At 40.3% G+C, this 19,864-nt stretch overlaps 1 protein-coding gene across 1 annotated transcript in view; it reads left to right on the forward strand.

Moving 5' to 3' along the window:
• Positions 1-1,647: 1,647 nt before the first annotated feature.
• The window catches only part of LOC309704929 (protein NLRC3-like), a 24,929-nt gene continuing 6,712 nt past the window's right edge, over positions 1,648-19,864 (forward strand). Inside the window, exons 1-9 of the mRNA XM_082530442.1 lie at positions 1,648-1,830; positions 8,519-8,648; positions 8,904-9,005; positions 9,998-10,076; positions 10,238-10,424; positions 10,554-12,354; positions 13,268-13,441; positions 13,715-13,888; positions 14,162-14,329. Coding sequence (XP_082386568.1) covers positions 8,530-8,648; positions 8,904-9,005; positions 9,998-10,076; positions 10,238-10,424; positions 10,554-12,354; positions 13,268-13,441; positions 13,715-13,888; positions 14,162-14,329 — 2,804 coding nt within the window. The 5' untranslated portion in view covers positions 1,648-1,830; positions 8,519-8,529. The remainder of the gene's footprint in view (positions 1,831-8,518; positions 8,649-8,903; positions 9,006-9,997; positions 10,077-10,237; positions 10,425-10,553; positions 12,355-13,267; positions 13,442-13,714; positions 13,889-14,161; positions 14,330-19,864) is intronic.

A 19,864-nucleotide genomic window follows, 5' to 3' on the forward strand; every position in this document is an offset into this window, starting at 1 on the left:
CAGCTGCATCACTGCATGGTACGGCAGCACTACTGCAAACCGCAAACGCCTGCAGAGAGTGATAACAACTGTGGAGAAGATCATCAGGACCCCGCTGCCCTCTCTGCAGAGCAGCTACCATCACAGAGTCCAGAGGAGAGACACACCTCTGCCCTCGAGACGAAGGTTCAGAAGTGTGAAATGTAGAACATCCAGACTCAACAACTCCATCTTCCCCACTGCTATCAGACTCCTGAACAGCTGACCGACCTCAAACTGCAGTTTGCACATCAGGTCACTTTGCACACTAAGTTCATTTTGCACATTAAACTCCATGTACATCCATGTACATCGACATCTGCAGACCACACGTGTCTTCAGTTACTTATTTGTACTTATTTGCAGTTATTTATCTTTTTATTTTATTTTTTTAAGTTATTTCTTATCCTTATTTTATCTTTTTATTTATTCTTATCTTGTTCTTTTAACCATTATCTAACTTGGCATTGTGCACGGTGTGTTTAGATTCAGTTTAAATTCAGGGACACGGAGCCCCTGTTGATCCTCTACCTAATCACACGAGCCACGGTGTGAGAACGGGTGTGGGTCTCAATCAGCCAAGGTTTTGGGTGAACCCATTGTGAGATCTAGCCCCACCCCATCATGTGATTTCCTGTGATCAAATGTCCCAGGATGTAAGTGGGCGTTAAGACGTCCATGTCCCTCTTCAAGCAACTTAAAGAAGTCCAGACGCTTTTCTTTCCAAGCTCCTTCAACAACATCATTCATAGAACAACTTCCAGCTTCTTTTGCTCGGCTACAGTTTGGATGGATTTGCAGATGCAACAAGACTAAAATGGTTAGGGTCAGGAGGTCAAAGGTCAGAGCTCCTGTGGGTCTGAGGGCGGCCTCACGCTGGAGAAGGATGAAGGAGTCTGACCTGAGCCAGTGTTTGACATGAACACATCAGCACTGCTGTCAGTGAGCCTAAGGACAGCCGTTAGCATCATTTCAGTGTTTCAGTCATAAAAACACTTCCTGTCTCTGTGGTGGTTACAGTGACATCATGCAGTTTGTGCTTTGACCTCCAGAGGGCGACAAATCAGCACAGACAGAGAGCTCCATTCAAACTTTGCTGCCATCAGGAATAATTCTTCAAATATAATCATCAGTGTTTGAGCAGTTATGATATCAGGGACAATCTAGACATGTGTGACAATACTGAACATGTCACATGACACACCTCAAACATCATGTGATCCACTCTCAGTCTGCACTTTCATTCATGACTTCAACAGGTTGAAATGAGCTTTGAAGAAACATCAGTGAAATAAATCTTTCATGGATTCATGTGAGCAGCAGATGAACTTTGTACCAACAACATCTTCAATAACAGAGTCTGAATGAAGCTCAGGTGTTGATGCTGCTCACTGATTGGACGCTTGCTTTCAGCTCTGCTCTCAGTCTTTACTGCACAGGTGAAGGTAGAAAGTGTGACTGGATCTATAGACTGGAAACAGAGAAACATGCTGAACATTTGAAGCTTTGCAGCAGAAATGTTCATGTTACAAATACAGCAGAGCTGATCTGGGATCAGTGTGTTCACACCTGCAGCTACAACAAGGTTTCATGTCTCCACACGTCAGCATGTGAACTTTACTCTGACTCAGTCTGAGCAGTCAGACGGCATATTTTTAAAGTTAACACATCAGCACACACAGAGCTGAGCCCCTCCCACCTGTGCTGAGTTTCAGGTGGAGCCCCGCCTCCTTCCAGGAAGCAGCTCACCTGTGTGTCCGTGTTTAGTGTCCAGGTGTGGAGTGGAGCTTGTTGTTGGTGTGTGAAGAAACTGTAAGTTTGCTTTGTTTCCTCCTTTAACAGTTTGTCTTTAGGAACTTTACTGTTTGTTCAGCTCGTGTTTGATTTCTTCACACAACAAACTGTGTGTGTTTGTATTTCCGGTCTCTCCATTAAAGTCAGTGTGTAATGTTTCCTGGCTAACATCAGCTGTGTGCAGCTTAGTTCAGCACAAATCTGCCGCTCCATAGTTCACGGTAACGGACTCACAGCTGGACCAACGAGGCCGAGTGTGTCCGCCACTCTGAGCTACGTTCGTGTTTGTGTACTTGTAGTTTGTACTTTGAGTTCACTCAGAGCCCACAGAGGACGCAGCGTACGTGATGACGTCACAGCCCTTTACCTCCTTTACTGTCACTGTGATTAATATTTACACACGAGACACCTGCAGAGCTCTGACGCTAAGCTAGCACACAGCATGCTAACACTAAGCTAACGCTAAGCTAGCCAAGAACCCAGAGTGAGGTTAAAGCTGAGTAAACACTGACCCCAGACCAGCACCGTGATAAAGTACTTGTGTCAAGCCAGCCTCCAATTCGAGACTTGCAGTCAAGCCAGCCTCCAGTTTGTTTTACGTTCCCTGTGTATTCAAAGTATTACGGGAATGGATGTGGAAACCGGATTTCAAAATAAAAGCCAACTTCGAGTGAATTAACAGATATGTTAAGAACATAATAACATATAATTTAGGCTTTTTTTTTTTTTTTACAAACTCTAATGTTAGATCTATATGACACAGCCTTGTACCCTAATTGTGCCCTGTCACTATCAAGGCCATCTTATTTTGGATTTCAAAGTAAAAGCCCTGTGAATCTTCATTTTTGAACTACTCTTTCAATGACTTAATAATGCTCTTAAAAGCAAAAGTCGTATTTCCAAATACTATTTGAACTTTATATCAACACTTTCCAACCACAGTCTTTTTACAGTGATACCATATCAATATCAAGTCAGTCTGATTTTGCCTTTCATAGTAATGGCCCTTTGAAATTGTCCATAATTGACTTAATCTTTTAATGATTCAAAATGCTCTAAAATGAAAAATTCTTGTTTCCACAGGGTAATTCCACCTTAGATCAACAGTATACAGCCCCACAGTGATACCATATCAATATCAAGTCACTCTGATTATGCCTTCCAAAATAAAAGCCTTTTTAAATTGTCCATAATTGACCTAACTTTCAGTGATTTCAAAATGTTTTAAAATGGAAATTTCCTGTTTCCACAGGGTAATTCCACTCCAGATCAACAGTATACAACCTCACGATGTTACCATATCAATATCAAGACATTCTGATATTGCTTTAAAAAATAAAAGCATTTTCAAACTGCCCATATCTGAGTTGCTCCTGGAACAATTTCAAAATGCTCTAAAATGGCACATTCCTGTTTCCACAGGGTAATTCCACTCCAGATCAACAGTATACAGCCCCACAGTGATACCATATCAATATCAAGTCATTCTGATTTTGCTCTCAAAAATAAAAGCCTTTTCAAATTGTCCATAATTGACCTAACTTTCAGTGATTTCAAAATGCTCTAAAAAGGAAAATTCCTGTTTCCACAGGGTAATTCCACCTTAGATCAACAGTATACAACCTCACGATGTTACCATATCAATATCAAGTCATTCTGATTTTGCTTTCAAAAATAAAAGCATTTTCAAACTGCCCATATCTGACTTGATCCTGGAACAATTTCAAAATGCTCTAAAAGTGAAAATTCCTGTTTCCACAGGGTAATTCCACCTTAGATCAACAGTATACAGCCCCACAGTGATACCATATCAATATCAAGTCATTCTGATGATGCCTTCCAAAATAAATGCCCTTTCAAATTGAGCATATATACGACCTACTTTTTTAACGATTTCAAAATGTTCTTAAAAAGAATTTTGCTGTTTCCACAGGATAATTTCACTTTAGGTCAACAGTATACAACCTCACGATGTTACCATATCAATTTCAAGTCATTCTGATTATGCCTTCCAAAATAATGGCCTGTTGAAAATGCCCATAATTTACCTAACTTTCAGTGATTTCAGAATGCTCTAAAAAGGAAGATTTCAGTTTCCACAGGGTAATTCCACTTTAGATCAACAGTATACAACCTCACGATGCTACCATGAATTTCAAGTCAGTCTGATTTTGCTTTTCAAAATAAAAGCTTTTTCAATTTGCCCATATATGACTTACTCTTGGAGCGAATTCAAAATGCTCTAAGATGGAAAATTGCTGTTTCCACAGCATAATTCCACTTTAGATCAATAGTATCCAACCCCACAGTGATACCATATCAATATCAAATCAGTCTGATGTTGCCTTCCAAAATAAAAGACTTTTCAAATTGCCGATATACGACCTACTCTTTTAAAGAATTCAGAACGCTCTAAAAATGAAACTTGCTCTTTCCACAGGATGAATCCATGTTAGATCAAAAGTGTACATCCACACCATGGTACCACTTCAATTTCAAGTCATTCTGATTTTGCCTTCCAAAATAATGGAAGCTGAAATTGCCACTAGGTTGTAATTGATAGTACGTTTATATTTTAAGTCTGTGGAAAGATGTCATTCTAAATAAAGAAATTACAAAACAGCTTGCAAACCAACCATGACATCTTTCCACAGACTTAAAATATAAACGTACTATCAATTACAACCTAGTGGCAATTTCAGCTTCCATTATTTTGGAAGGCAAAATCAGAATGACTTGAAATTGATATGGTATCACTGTGGGGTTGGATACTATTGATCTAAAGTGGAATTATGCTGTGGAAACAGCAATTTTCCATCTTAGAGCATTTTGAAATCTTTAAAAGAGTAGGTCGTATCTTGGCAATTTGAAAAGTCTTTTATTTTGGAAGGCATAATCAGAATGACTTGATATTGATGTGGTAACATCGTGAGGTTGTATACTGTTGACCTAAAGTGAAATTATCCTGTGGAAACAGCAAAATTCTTTTTAAGAACATTTTGAAATCGTTAAAAAAGTAGGTCGTATATATGCTCAATTTGAAAGGGCATTTATTTTGGAAGGCATAATCAGAATGACTTGATATTGATATGGTATCACTGTGGGGCTGTATACTGTTGATCTAAGGTGGAATTACCCTGTGGAAACAGGAATTTTCCATTTTAGAGCATTTTGAAATTGTTCCAGGATCAAGTCAGATATGGGCAGTTTGAAAATGCTTTTATTTTTGAAAGCAAAATCAGAATGACTTGATATTGATATGGTATCACTGTGGGGCTGTATACTGTTGATCTAAGGTGGAATTACCCTGTGGAAACAGGAAATTTCCATTTTAGAGCATTTTGAAATCACTGAAAGTTAGGTCAATTGTGGACAATTTGAAAAGGCTTTTACTTTGGAAGGCATAATCAGAATGACTTGATATTGATATGGTATCACTGTGGGGCTGTATACTGTTGATCTAAGGTGGAATTACCCTGTGGAAACAGGAATTTTCCATTTTAGAGCATTTTGAAATTGTTCCAGGATCAAGTCAGATATGGGCAGTTTGAAAATGCTTTTATTTTTGAAAGCAAAATCAGAATGACTTGATATTGATATGGTATCACTGTGGGGCTGTATACTGTTGATCTAAGGTGGAATTACCCTGTGGAAACAAGAATTTTCCTTTTTAGAGCATTTTGAAATCACTGAAAGTTAGGTCAATTATGGACAATTTGAAAAGGCTTTTACTTTGGAAGGCATAATCAGAATGACTTGATATTGATATGGTATCACTGTGGGGCTGTATACTGTTGATCTAAGGTGGAATTACCCTGTGGAAAAAGGAAATTTCCATTTTAGAGCATTTTGAAATCACTGAAAGTTAGGTCAATTGTGGACAATTTGAAAAGGCTTTTACTTTGGAAGGCATAATCAGAATGACTTGATATTGATATGGTATCACTGTGGGGCTGTATACTGTTGATCTAAGGTGGAATTACCCTGTGGAAACAGGAATTTTCACTTTTAGAGCATTTTGAAATTGTTCCAGGATCAAGTCAGATATGGGCAGTTTGAAAATGCTTTTATTTTTGAAAGCAAAATCAGAATGACTTCATATTGATATGGTAACATCGTGAGGTTGTATACTGTTGATCTAAGGTGGAATTACCCTGTGGAAACAGGAAATTTCCATTTTAGAGCATTTTGAAATCACTGAAAGTTAGGTCAATTGTGGACAATTTGAAAAGGCTTTTACTTTGGAAGGCATAATCAGAATGACTTGATATTGATATGGTATCACTGTGGGGCTGTATACTGTTGATCTAAGGTGGAATTACCCTGTGGAAAAAGGAAATTTCCATTTTAGAGCATTTTGAAATCACTGAAAGTTAGGTCAATTGTGGACAATTTGAAAAGGCTTTTACTTTGGAAGGCATAATCAGAATGACTTGATATTGATATGGTATCACTGTGGGGCTGTATACTGTTGATCTAAGGTGGAATTACCCTGTGGAAACAGGAATTTTCACTTTTAGAGCATTTTGAAATTGTTCCAGGATCAAGTCAGATATGGGCAGTTTGAAAATGCTTTTATTTTTGAAAGCAAAATCAGAATGACTTCATATTGATATGGTAACATCGTGAGGTTGTATACTGTTGATCTAAGGTGGAATTACCCTGTGGAAACAGGAATTTTCCTTTTTAGAGCATTTTGAAATCACTGAAAGTTAGGTCAATTATGGACAATTTGAAAAGGCTTTTATTTTTGAGAGCAAAATCAGAATGACTTGATATTGATATGGTATCACTGTGGGGCTGTATACTGTTGATCTGGAGTGGAATTACCCTGTGGAAACAGGAATGTGCCATTTTAGAGCATTTTGAAATTGTTCCAGGAGCAACTCAGATATGGGCAGTTTGAAAATGCTTTTATTTTTTAAAGCAATATCAGAATGTCTTGATATTGATATGGTAACATCGTGAGGTTGTATACTGTTGATCTGGAGTGGAATTACCCTGTGGAAACAGGAAATTTCCATTTTAAAACATTTTGAAATCACTGAAAGTTAGGTCAATTATGGACAATTTAAAAAGGCTTTTATTTTGTAAGGCATAATCAGAATGACTTGATATTGATATGGTATCACTGTAAAAAGACTGTGGTTGGAAAGTGTTGATATAAAGTTCAAATAGTATTTGGAAATACGACTTTTGCTTTTAAGAGCATTATTAAGTCATTGAAAGAGTAGTTCAAAAATGAAGATTCACAGGGCTTTTACTTTGAAATCCAAAATAAGATGGCCTTGATAGTGACAGGGCACAATTAGGGTACAAGGCTGTGTCATATAGATCTAACATTAGAGTTTGTAAAAAAAAAAAAAGCCTAAATTATATGTTATTATGTTCTTAACATATCTGTTAATTCACTCGAAGTTGGCTTTTATTTTGAAATCCGGTTTCCACATCCATTCCCGTAATACTTTGAATACACAGGGAACGTAAAACAAACTGGAGGCTGGCTTGACTGCAAGTCTCGAATTGGAGGCTGGCTTGACACCAGTGATAAAGTGAGCTGCTGCTGCTGAACTTGAACAGGTAACAAAGTGATGAGCAGTCAGGCTGCAGGTTTCTACCTGTTCATGTTTCTACAGTAGAATCACTTTGAAGTGTCTTTGTGCTGTTTCATCTTTGATTTGTGTTCATAAACACTCAGAGAAACATCACGTGACCTCATCAGGATCTGTGTTGGTGTGTGGGGCTGTACCTCAGCTTTATGTTGTTACATGCTCATTTGTTCATTTTAACATCAAAGTAATGTTATGAGGAGTAATGAAGTAACGTACTCCATTACTTTTAATCAAAGTGTTCTGTGTAATATGTGTAATAATGACTGTTTTGAGTAATGACCAACACTGATCACAACAAAGAGGAAATGCCTCCAACATGCACAAACATTTGAGCCACAACATGCAGTTAATGTGCACAAATGTCTTTGATATGCTGCTCAGTGATGGTGGTGACTGTCAGAGCAGAGCTACTGAGAATCAATAAGTAATATCAATGATGGGATCAGAATCACTAAATTCTTCTCATCCCTGTCAGTATCATACATGTGCTGTATAATGTGATAAATGTAGAGGTGCTGGCTGTTCTCTCACTCTGCTGTTTAGCTGTAAAGGACGCCTCCCTGCCTTTGTCTCATTCATGACCTTTAATAGTCTCTTCTAACATGCAGAGATCTGTATGATCTGTTTCATAGAGTCTAACCAGCCTGTACAGGTAACAACAACAGTCACTGCATCACTGACACACAAACGTCATCTCTGTCAATAACAACATTCATACATGGAATAAAAACACATCAGTGGATCATTGCTGGAGCTGATGTTTGTGCTCCTGGTGCAAAGGCTCTCAGTTTCCTCCTTGAAATAACATCAGTGGTGGGTCAGCGACATGCTTTCTTTCCCTCTCAGGTTTAAATATCTGGGACTCTCCACCGTTTGGTTTTAGAGCTGAAGAAGCTTCTCAGATGAAACGTCTTCCAGAAACTTAAAGACGTCTCTTTTCTCTCCAAGCTCCTTAGATCACATGACCTGGATGACTGAACCTACAGACACATTGACCTGGTTTCATGGTCACATGACAGGTCAGAGGTCAGCGACTGTAACTCAGTTCCTCCTGTTAATGTGAACTCACTGAGTGTTTGTGGTTTACCTCTCAGACTGACTGAAGATGATGATGGAGGAAGAGGAGGACAGAGCAGAGTCTGCAGGGTCCAGCTGTCCGTCTGTGAGGAGTGACCGGTCCAAAGGTCAACAGCCAGACTTCAGTGGTGAACCTGGAGCAACGAGGTCAGAGAGCTGAACTCACTGAGTAACAGAAATAATTCTGCACTGACATTATAATCAGTGTTGACTCTGGTTGATTGTCTGACTGTGTTTGTGAGCTGAGAGGAAATGAAAATGAGTTTGTAACAAAAATCAGTTTTGTCCAGTTTTCCTGTAAAAAGCTGAACTCTAATCTAAGAGGATGTTACTGACAGGAAACAGCTGCATTATCTGCAGTCTGTGTGATCACAGCTGCTTCAATCATGTTTGTGTCTGCAGAGGTCAGAGGTCACAGTCTGCAGGGTCCAGCTGTCCGTCTGTGAGGAGTGACGGGTCCAAAGGCGACGTTCCAGACTTCAGTGGTGAACCTGGAGCAACGAGGTCAGAGAGCTGTGATGACTCCTTTACATGTTTGTGTTTCCTGGATAAATATGACCTGAAACATCCTCAGATTGTTACAAAGATTCATTAAAAAGAAAACAATGAAAGAGAAAAGATCCAAATGTTCGACTTGGTCATTTGCTGTTTGAGGACAGTGATGCTCATATCTGTGGGGAAAGTGTGACCTGAGTGGGTTCATGTTTGTCTTTAAAGAACAGAGCTGCTCTGATTCTCTTTGTGTCTGATCTGTTAAACAGTCTGAGAGGTCACACAGAGACCCAGCAGCTAAAGCCTGGATCATACTGGCTGCTGTTACTCCATCAGGACAACACTGAACCACAGTGGTGTGGATGTAGTGGATAAATCCCACCATACTGATGCTCAGAGTTAACCACAGGGAACAAAACCAGATGTTACCTTCAGATTGTGACCTTTGGAGTGGACGATGCAGATTTCAATAGAGAATAAATGTTGTTGTTTTTCAGCTGTGAAGAAAGAATCTAATTTTCTGAACTTAAGAATTTATGATGCTGGAAACAACATGGAGACTATAACACAACATTTCCACTGTGTTCATAGAATGAATGTAAAACTGTCAGACATTCATTAAATATGCAAAATGTCTACAGAAGCATCAGAGGGTCAGACGTGAAGCACTCAGTGATTTTGATCAAATGACTCATCAGTTATTGATCTGTACTACACTGATCTACCACGTTAGTAAAGCTGGTGTTCTGGTGGTGGAGGGAGACTCGGATCATGTTCTGGTTTTGGAGCAGTGATCTGCTGATGGTTCAGTTTGATGAGCTTCTTCAAAATCATCCCTGACATCACCACTGAAAGGACGTCCATGAAAACAGACTGAAAATTACTGATATGTTCACAATCTGAGAGTTTAAAACTTGACAGACTTGATTCAGATGAAGTTATTTGAGCAGAAACTCCTGGATCTTTATCCTGTGTGGATCTAATCCTTCATGGTTCCTCCACAGAGTGGACCAGCAGAGCTCAGAGGTTCCCAGTGGTCAGTCTGCCCAGCAGCATCAAACACAGCTGGACTCCATATTTATGGTCTGTACATGTACAACAACTACTGTTACATCTGTTCTGTTCACAGTCATCTCCATGCTGCTCTTTGTAGACCAGTGGATCGTCAGTGTGTCCAACATGGATCTGATGTTTGGCTCCATGATTTCAGTCTGATTGGCTCATTCATAAATATTCTGTTCCAGCTGCTGGAGGACAACATCATCACTTTTGTGAAGAACGAGCTGAAGAAGATCCAGAAGGTTCTGAGTCCAGATTACCCAGAATGCTTAGAGAGTCAGAGGAGCAGCAGCAGAGAGGCGTTTGTGAAGATCACAGTGGACTTCCTGAGGAGAATGAAGCAGGAGGAGCTGGCTGACCGTCTGCAGAGACGTAAGAGGATTTATCTAAAGATTTAAGCTGCTGGATAAATGAGACATTTTCCAGAGATGGAAGATGGAGCAACATGTTTTAAAGATTAGTTCTTTTTGGAATTGAGTGTTTATTTTTCTTCTCATTCAGAACTTCAAGCTGCAGTTTGTCATCGTAACCTTAAATCCACCCTGAAGAAGAAGTTCCAGTGTGTGTTTGAGGGCATCGCTAAAGCAGGAAACCCAACCCTCCTGAATCAGATCTACACAGAGCTCTACATCACAGAGGGAGGGACTGCAGAGGTCAATGATGAACATGAGGTCAGACAGATTGAAACAGCATCCAGGAAACCAGACAGACCAGAAACAACCATCAGACAAGAAGACATCTTTAAAGCCTCACCTGGAAGAGATGAACCAATCAGAACAGTGCTGACAAAGGGAGTGGCTGGCATTGGGAAAACAGTCTTAACACAGAAATACAGCCTGGACTGGGCTGAATACAAAGCCAACCAGGACATCCAGTTCATATTTCCATTCACTTTCAGAGAGCTGAATGTGCTGAAAGAGGAAAAGTTCAGCTTGGTGGGACTTGTTCATCACTTCTTTACTGAAACCAAAGAAGCAGGAATCTGCAGCTTTGAAGACTTCCAGGTTGTGTTCATCTTTGATGGTCTGGATGAGTGTCGACTTCCTCTGGACTTCCACAAAACTACAATCCTAACTGACCCTAGAAAGTCCACCTCAGTGGATGTGCTGCTGATAAACCTCATCAGGGGGAAACTGCTTCCCTCTGCTCGCCTCTGGATAACCACACGACCTGCAGCAGCCAATCAGATCCCTCCTGACTGTGTTGGCATGGTGACAGAGGTCAGAGGGTTCACTGACCCACAGAAGGAGGAGTACTTCAGGAAGAGATTCAGAGATGAGGAGCAGGCCAGCAGGATCATCTCCCACATCAAGACATCACGAAGCCTCCACATCATGTGCCACATCCCAGTCTTCTGCTGGATCACTGCTACAGTTCTGGAGGATGTGCTGGAAACCAGAGAGGGAGGACAGCTGCCCAAGACCCTGACTGAGATGTACATCCACTTCCTGGTGGTTCAGGCCAAAGTGAAGAAGGTCAAGTATGATGGAGGAGCTGAGACAGATCCACACTGGAGTCCAGAGAGCAGGAAGATGATGGAGTCTCTGGGAAAACTGGCTTTTGATCAGCTGCAGAAAGGAAACCTGATCTTCTATGAATCAGACCTGACAGAGTGTGGCATCGATATCAGAGCAGCCTCAGTGTACTCAGGAGTGTTCACACAGATCTTTAAAGAGGAGAGCGGACTGTACCAGGACAAGGTGTTCTGCTTCATCCATCTGAGTGTTCAGGAGTTTCTGGCTGCTCTTCATGTCCATCTGACCTTCATCAACTCTGGACTCAATCTGCTGGAAGAACAACAAACAACCTCTACATGGTCTAAACTATTTAACAAACCAAAACTTCAATCTCTCCACCAGAGTGCTGTGGACAAGGCCTTACAGAGTCCAAATGGACACCTGGACTTGTTCCTCCGCTTCCTCCTGGGTCTTTCACTGCAGACCAATCAGACTCTCCTACGAGGTCTGCTGACACAGACAGGAAGTAGCTCACAGACCAATCAGGAAACAGTCCAGTACATCAAGAAGAAGCTCAGTGAGAATCTGTCTGCAGAGAAAAGCATCAATCTGATCCACTGTCTGAATGAACTGGATGATCGTTCTCTAGTGGAGGAGATCCAACAGTCCCTGAGATCAGGAAGTCTCTCCACAGGTGAACTGTCTCCTGCTCAGTGGTCAGCTCTGGTCTTCATCTTACTGTCATCAGAAGAAGATCTGGATGTGTTTGACCTGAAGAAATACTCTGCTTCAGAGGAGGCTCTTCTGAGGCTGCTGCCAGTGGTCAAAGCCTCCAACAAAGCTCTGTGAGTAAATCTGTGATCATGTTTATTTTTAAAATGTTGATTAAAAGTGGTCATAGATTTCTTCCATGACAGATCCATGTCCTAAAACCATGAGACAGCGTAGTTGTATAGTATAAAAGAAAAAAGGAGAACTTTTGACCACAATATTGTAACTTGAATGAACTTTTGATACAGCCTTTAAACATAAAATTTATGAACAGAATCAGTGACAAAGGGCAGCCCTGGTGGAGCCCATCACCCACCGGACTTATTACTATCCAACGTATTGCCGGCTATGCCAACCAAGCTCTTGCAATGGTTGTAAAAGGATCGAATGGCCATAAAATGTTTCTCAGTTTTATTATTTTCAGTCACATCTGTTTTTGATTATTAACTGAATGTTTTAAAATTCAGGCTTTTTATGTTATACAAAACATCATATTTTCTTATGATGTCTTGTATTGATTCTGAAGGAATAGTTTTCATCAGTATCGCAGATACCAGCCTGAATTTTACTTTGTATTGGATCAGAAAGGAAATCAGTGGCATCACACATCACTTACAGCAACTTCAGTACCACTCCATTTTAATAAACTGGGGGGAGGTGCACCAAGATTCAGTATGAGATAAAGAATTATTTTTAACTGTAAGGTTGGAGAAATCTGTTGTTGGAAATTGGAAGAACAGGTCATCTTAAAAATCACTGCATTGTAGTTTTATTCAGGCCCCTTCAATCTGTGATCGCTGTTGCTTTGCATTGTAAATGCTACTATTACAAAAGTCACAAATATTAGTGTATGTGTGTGTTGTTGGGTAATAAACCAAAAGAACAGAATCTACCAGCACCTCACTGATTTCTGCTTAAAAACAATAAAAAAGCAATAAAGCTCTGATTTGTTTGGTTGATCTTGTCTCCCTTCCACCTTGATTTCAGACTGAGTGGCTGTAACCTGTCAGACAGAAGCTGTGAAGCTCTGTCCTCAGTCCTGAGCTCCCAGTCCTCCCATCTGACAGAGCTGGACCTGGGTAACAACAACCTGCAGGATTCAGGAGTGAAGCTTCTGTCTGCTGGGATGAAGAGTCAATACTGCAAACTGGAAACGCTGAGGTCAGATCAAGCAATATCGATTTTTTTTTCATCAATTAACATCATTTAATCAATTTCATTTGGAAAAAATTAACAGTGTTTATGTTTTGTTTTTTTAATGAATCCATCCAAATCACACTAAACTGCCACATTTGTCTTTTGTAACATGAGGCAATAAGGATTCCAGCATGTCCTGAAACAGTGTTGAAATATTGTAAATGTAGTAGCTCCTCATGGCACCATGAATATACTTTAACACAAGTGTTTCATGTCTTCTTGTCATCCTTTCTTCAGACTGAGTGGCTGTAACCTGTCAGACAGAAGCTGTGAAGCTCTGTCCTCAGTCCTGAGCTCCCAGTCCTCCCATCTGACAGAGCTGGACCTGGGTAACAACAACCTGCAGGATTCAGGACTGAAGCTTCTGTCTGCTGGGATGAAGAGTCAATACTGCAAACTGGAAACGCTGAGGTCAGATCAAGCAATATCGATTTTTTTTTCATCAATTAACATCATTTAATCAATTTCATTTGGAAAAAATTAACAGTGTTTATGTTTTGTTTTTTTAATGAATCCATCCAAATCACACTAAACTGCCACATTTGTCTTTTGTAACATGAGGCAATAAGGATTCCAGCATGTCCTGAAACAGTGTTGAAATATTGTAAATGTAGTAGCTCCTCATGGCACCATGAATATACTTTAACACAAGTGTTTCATGTCTTCTTGTCATCCTTTCTTCAGACTGAGTGGCTGTAACCTGTCAGACAGAAGCTGTGAAGCTCTGTCCTCAGTCCTGAGCTCCCAGTCCTCCCGTCTGACAGAGCTGGATCTGGGTAACAACAACCTGCAGGATTCAGGACTGAAGCTTCTATTTTCTGCAGTGGAGAGTCCAAAGTGTACAATTCTCAGGTCAGGATTCAGTCTTTTCTGATGATGATTTAAAACCTGAGTCAGGTCGATAAATGGCTTACTCATTTACAACAGACATGATTTGTCAAATCACCTTATATCTAACCCAAAGGTCCTGTGTTTTACTACTTTGATTTTTTAGTAAAACACAGGACCTCTTAATATTTATCTAAGAGACCATATATAATTTTTTTCCCTGGATCATGTGTGTACCCTCCTGGTTGGAGCTCCAGCAGCCTGTATCAGTGAATGGGACTTTAAATGAAATTGCTGCTGCTGTCAGGAAGAGGTCTGAGTGACACACAAAACAGAAAATATGAGCACTGCATGTGTCTGAGGCTACTCAGATACAGACCTGAATGAGACACTAACTTTGTCTCTGAGAGATAACTTTTATTATTAAATACACTTCATTTCTCATCTGTGTAGAGAATGTAGAGTTTGACATGCTAATATTACAAAATGCAAAATCACACTGAGTCACAAAGAAATTGTTTTGGAGTATTTATGGTTCAGCTGATGAAATTGTTCAAACAAACCAGTAATTTACACCGAAACAGCACAAGTGAAACTTTTTCGAGGGACTTACACTAAGCTTGTCCTGGTACACCTGTAGAGCCCAGCTTCTATGGACCATGAGCTTAAGTTCTGTGCTGCTCTGATTTATTGCCTGTGCTGTCTTTCAGTTCAGCTTTGTCGAGTCTCTGGTAGGATTTCTTTTACATGACCTGTGTAAAAACAAAACAGGAAACACATTAAGCTGAAGTAAGATGCACAATTTGAAAAATGGGGCACAAAAAATGTTGCTGCTTTCTGGAAAGTGCGTCTAAGAAGACCCAATGGAGAAAGTGAAGAGAAAAATCAAAGATTAAGAAGAAGAAAATGGCAGAGGCAGTTTCTCTTGGACTGCCTGCAGATGGGGTGAGACTCTAGAAACAGGGATGATTGGAGAAAATGCAAAGAGGCCATAGGATAAACCAGGAGATGAATACTCTGGTGTTCTGGGGATAGTGGGAGTGAGAGGGAGAGATGCCAGTAAATGATTTCAAGGATAAATTTGAGAGAATCAGAGCTAAGAAACCAAAGCAAGTGGGGAACTACAAACATATGGACAGACTCATAATTAGGCCAAAGACACATTAAAGCAATTATTACAGGTTTAGAAACAGGGATGGATATGAAGGAGCTTAGCATGAATTTGCATTGAGGAAAGAATAGCAACGAGCATCAGAGGAAACAGTTAGGAAAACTAAAAGGATGTACTGGCAGGAATACTGCAGTACTTTAGGAAGAACTACCGTATTTCCCAGACTACAGAGCGCACCTGAATATTAGCCGCACAAGCTAAAATCAGGGGAAAATCCTGTTTTGTACATACATTAGCCGCACCTGACTAAAAGCCGCAGGTGTTTCAATGTTGACTTATCATATGTAAGAGAATATGCACAAAGCGAATTGTCAGGAAAGAGATGGCTGTTTGGAGACACACCCCTTTTATTAATATTTTGAAAAACAAGTTATGGGTACATATTTGCATAACTTTTTAGGTATATGTACAAGTAGCGGTAATTACAAGTACAAAACATGTACTGTGCTTCATAAATGAGTAACAAATGTAGTACATAACAATAACCTACAGCACACCAGAACAATTGATTCGGACTACCTTTTAGGCTCAGGTGCAGTGATACGGCTTTAACAAGAAGAAAAGTCAGTCATTCACCACCATCTTCCTGCGCACTAAAACCACCAAAGTCCTCTCCTCCAGTGTCGGATACAAACAGGCTCAGGATGGCTTCGTCATCCACTCTCAGCTTCTTTCTTTCGTTGTCACTTTCAAAACCAAAGAAATCCTCGTTGTCAGTGTCAGAGTCGAACACCCTCAGAAGGGCCGTGGCGGTGTCCTCCTCTCCATCATGCAGCATTCAGCCCTTCGAAATCTGTTGGTGATCGTGGATGTTTTCACACTTTTCCACGCTGTCAGAATCCAATGGTGGAGTTGGGCATAACTTGCTTTTTGCAAGTTTATCGCCGCTCATCATCCAGGCCTCCAGCTGAACGCGTAGCGCTACTTTGAAGTTTGTTTTTCGCGCTACCTCGTACTGCACTACGTTGCCTGACGGATGGACATGTGACCAACATACCACTCTTGAACCCCGATCCTTCCGCCAGGCAACGTAGTGCCGTACAACAGCGGAACAAACAAAACAAATCCGCTCATGGACAATCCATAGAAAAGCCGCACCTGACTAAAAGCCGCAGGGCTCAAAGCTTGTGCAAAAAGTAGCGGCTTATAGCCCGACAATTACGGTACACCAGTTCAGAATGTGTGGAGTACAGTTAAGAACATGAATGCAGACAGGAAACAACAGCAGCTGTTGTAAAGTAAATTCAAACTCCTTCATTAAATGCAGCTGGTTGAGTTGAAAACAATGGAGAATGATTGTGTTACGTTGTTTATTCTCTATAGAAATGGAGCAGGAGTGCATGCAGAGCTGGACGTGGGCTGTATATACATGCGTGTATCTGTTTTGTCTGTGAGCAGAGAAAACAAAGCGCTGGAAATGTCATATTGAAATGTTAAATCAGGAAAATCCTGGAGAAGAGGATAGTTCTAATGTTCAGTTTGTAATGTTGAATTCAACACAGCTCTTAAATGCATAAAAATGACTTCACCTGACGTCAGACTGAACAATCGGATTAGCTACTGATATTGATTTAACCCGTTTAGACCTACCATAGAACCAAGTCCGCCAGAGCTTATATTATATTTTTACATGCTGTAGAGCCATTTTTGGGAGCATTTCAAGTTGCTATACATCAATACAACCATTACAGCCTAAATTTTAATAATATGTATGTATTAAGTGCATAGTAATTACATAAATTGCAAAAAAGTGCAATAAACTACAAAAAAATTGAAAATCGTTTTTGTTTTTTTAACATATATTTCTAGTTAGAGAAATTTAAGAGGCTTATCCCTCAAAACTGTAAATACAAAAAAGTTGCACAAAATAGTTTCCCACCTCAGGAAATTTATTTTGAGTGCCTTCATAGTTTTATTTTTGAAATACACCAATTTTTATATACTGCAGGAAAAACGAAAATAAATATTATACTGCAAATTTGCAAAATAACAGCATATGCATCAAAATAAACTATTTCCAGCAGAGCAATATGAGTCCTAAGCATATGTGGAAGGAAACTGTAACCTAGGACAAGCTGATGGCATAAGATGTAAATACAACTCCTCAGGTTTCATATGCAAAAAAAATTATTGCGCTAGCTCACGTGATTACAGTGCTACCGGGATTTAAAAATAGTTGCGCAAAACGGAGTGTGCCCACTCTGACCAGTTTTAAAGGGTTAAAGCAAGAAAATATGGTATTAGCATTAGATGCCAATTCCTATTAACCTTAAATTAGCATTACCTGCTAATGGCAGTCTACTTAGCATTAACTCCTCACTAATGTAATGCTAATTCACATCAAATTATCTTTAGCTTTAGCATTAGCTGCTAGCTTCAGCCTACCTAGCACTAGCTGCTCACATTGTTAAAAGGGAAGAGAAAACGATATTAGCATTAGCTTGTAATAATTATTCACCCCTAATTAGAATTAGCCACTAATGGCAGCATACTTAGCATTAACTCCTCACATCGTTATAATGCAAATGATGCTAACTTGCATTAAATTAGACTGCTGTTATTAGCTAATGCTATTTAGCAGTAGCTGCTCACATTGCTATAAAGCAAAGGAAAACGATATGAGCATTAGGTTCTAATGCGTATTTGCCTTAAATTAGACGTAGGTGGGCAGCACGGTGGCACGATGGTTAGCACTGTTGCCGCACAGCAAGAAGGTCCTGAGTTCAATTCCACCATCAGGCCGGGGTCTTTCTGTGTGGAGTTTGCATGTTCTCCCCGTGTTTGCGTGGGTTCCCTCCGGGTACTCCGGCTTCCTCCCACCGTCCAAAGACATGCAGCTTGTGGGGATAGGTTAATTGGATAATCCAAATTGCCACTAGGTGTGAATGTGCGAGTGAATGTGAGTGTGAATGGTTGTCTGTCCCTGTGTGTTAGCCCTGCGACAGACTGGCGACCTGTCCAGGGTGTACCCCGCCTTTCGCCCTATGACAGCTGGGATAGGCTCCAGCGCCCCCCGCGACCCTGAAAAGGATAAGCGGAAGCGAATGGATGGATGGATGGATAGACGTAGGTGCTAATGGCGGCCTACTTAGCATTAGCAGCTCAGATGTTGTAATGCTAGGGAAAAGAGTGTTAGCATTAGCCGTTCACAATGTTATAAAGTTAAGGGAAATAGTGTTAGCATTAGCTACTCACATTGTTAAAAAGTGTTAGCATTAGTGCATAATGCTAATTCACATCAAATTAGCATTAGTTAATAACGGCAGCCTATTTAGCATTAGCAGATAATGTTGACCTTGGCCCACTGGAAAAGTTCAGAACTAAAGATTTAGGAGTGTTTCTCGATAGCTCTTTCTCATTTGAGAAACAAATAAATTCTGTTATTAAAACCAGCTGTAAGGTTTATATTGTTGATTGATGCTTAGAAATATTTACTCATATATGCTTAGAGTTGTATAATCGATTGCATGATGATAGAGGTTTGATCCTTAGTAGTCTGTAAAGACTCCGTGTGCCTTCCAGAGTGCTCTGGCATGCACACACCACTTGGGGCCATGAGAGAGGTCGTACCCTCTCTTACTGATTTATGGTGTAGGACAGGGGTCTCAAACTCAATTTAGCTGGGGGCCGCTGCAGGCAGAGTCTGGGTGAGGCTGGGCCGCATTAGGTTTTCCACAAGAAAGGCATGGTTAAAAAAATTCCAATCCTCTCAAATCTCTTTATTTTTATTTTTTAACACAAAATATTAAAAATAAATAAACAAATTAAGAATTAATAAGAAAATAAATCAATCTGTAATACATAAATAAAACAATAATAAGATATTTTTAGTCAGTGAACTTGTGTGTTTTTTTCAGTCTTCTATATCTGCTGTGTTTAGATTGAAATGTCTGTATTAACAGTTCTATAACCTTCTTCTGAACATGAATGGAACACTGGAGAAAATGAACTGTTCTTCTGAACATGGCTTCTCTTGCCTACTCCTTGCTGCTAGAGACCTGGCAGCGTTTCCTCTCGCATAGCCGAGCCAGATTTGGCCTGAGGGAGGAAGCAGTTGCGACCCTCAGTATGTCTTGAAGATGATCATCCGTAAGTCTGGACCTGTACTTGGACTTATTGAAGTTCAAAGTGGAGAAGAGCTTTTGGCACAAGTATGTGCTACCAAAAAGGCACATGGTCCACTTGAACATTCGGGAAAGCCGAGGGAAACTAGGGCTCAAGTCTCTCAAAAATTGTCCAAGCTTGTCTGCTTTTCCACTCACCTCCCTGAACTTTGCTTTGAGTTCAGAGTTGCACTGCAGCTCAATGAGCTCCATTTGAAGCACAGAAGGGGCATCTTGCACATCAAAGGAGAAGGGGTCTGCAAAAATGTGAAAGGTGGCTCTGTG

Source organism: Aulonocara stuartgranti (assembly GCF_965226115.1).
Source record: "Aulonocara stuartgranti genome assembly, chromosome: 4".
Lineage (NCBI taxonomy): Eukaryota > Metazoa > Chordata > Actinopteri > Cichliformes > Cichlidae > Aulonocara > Aulonocara stuartgranti.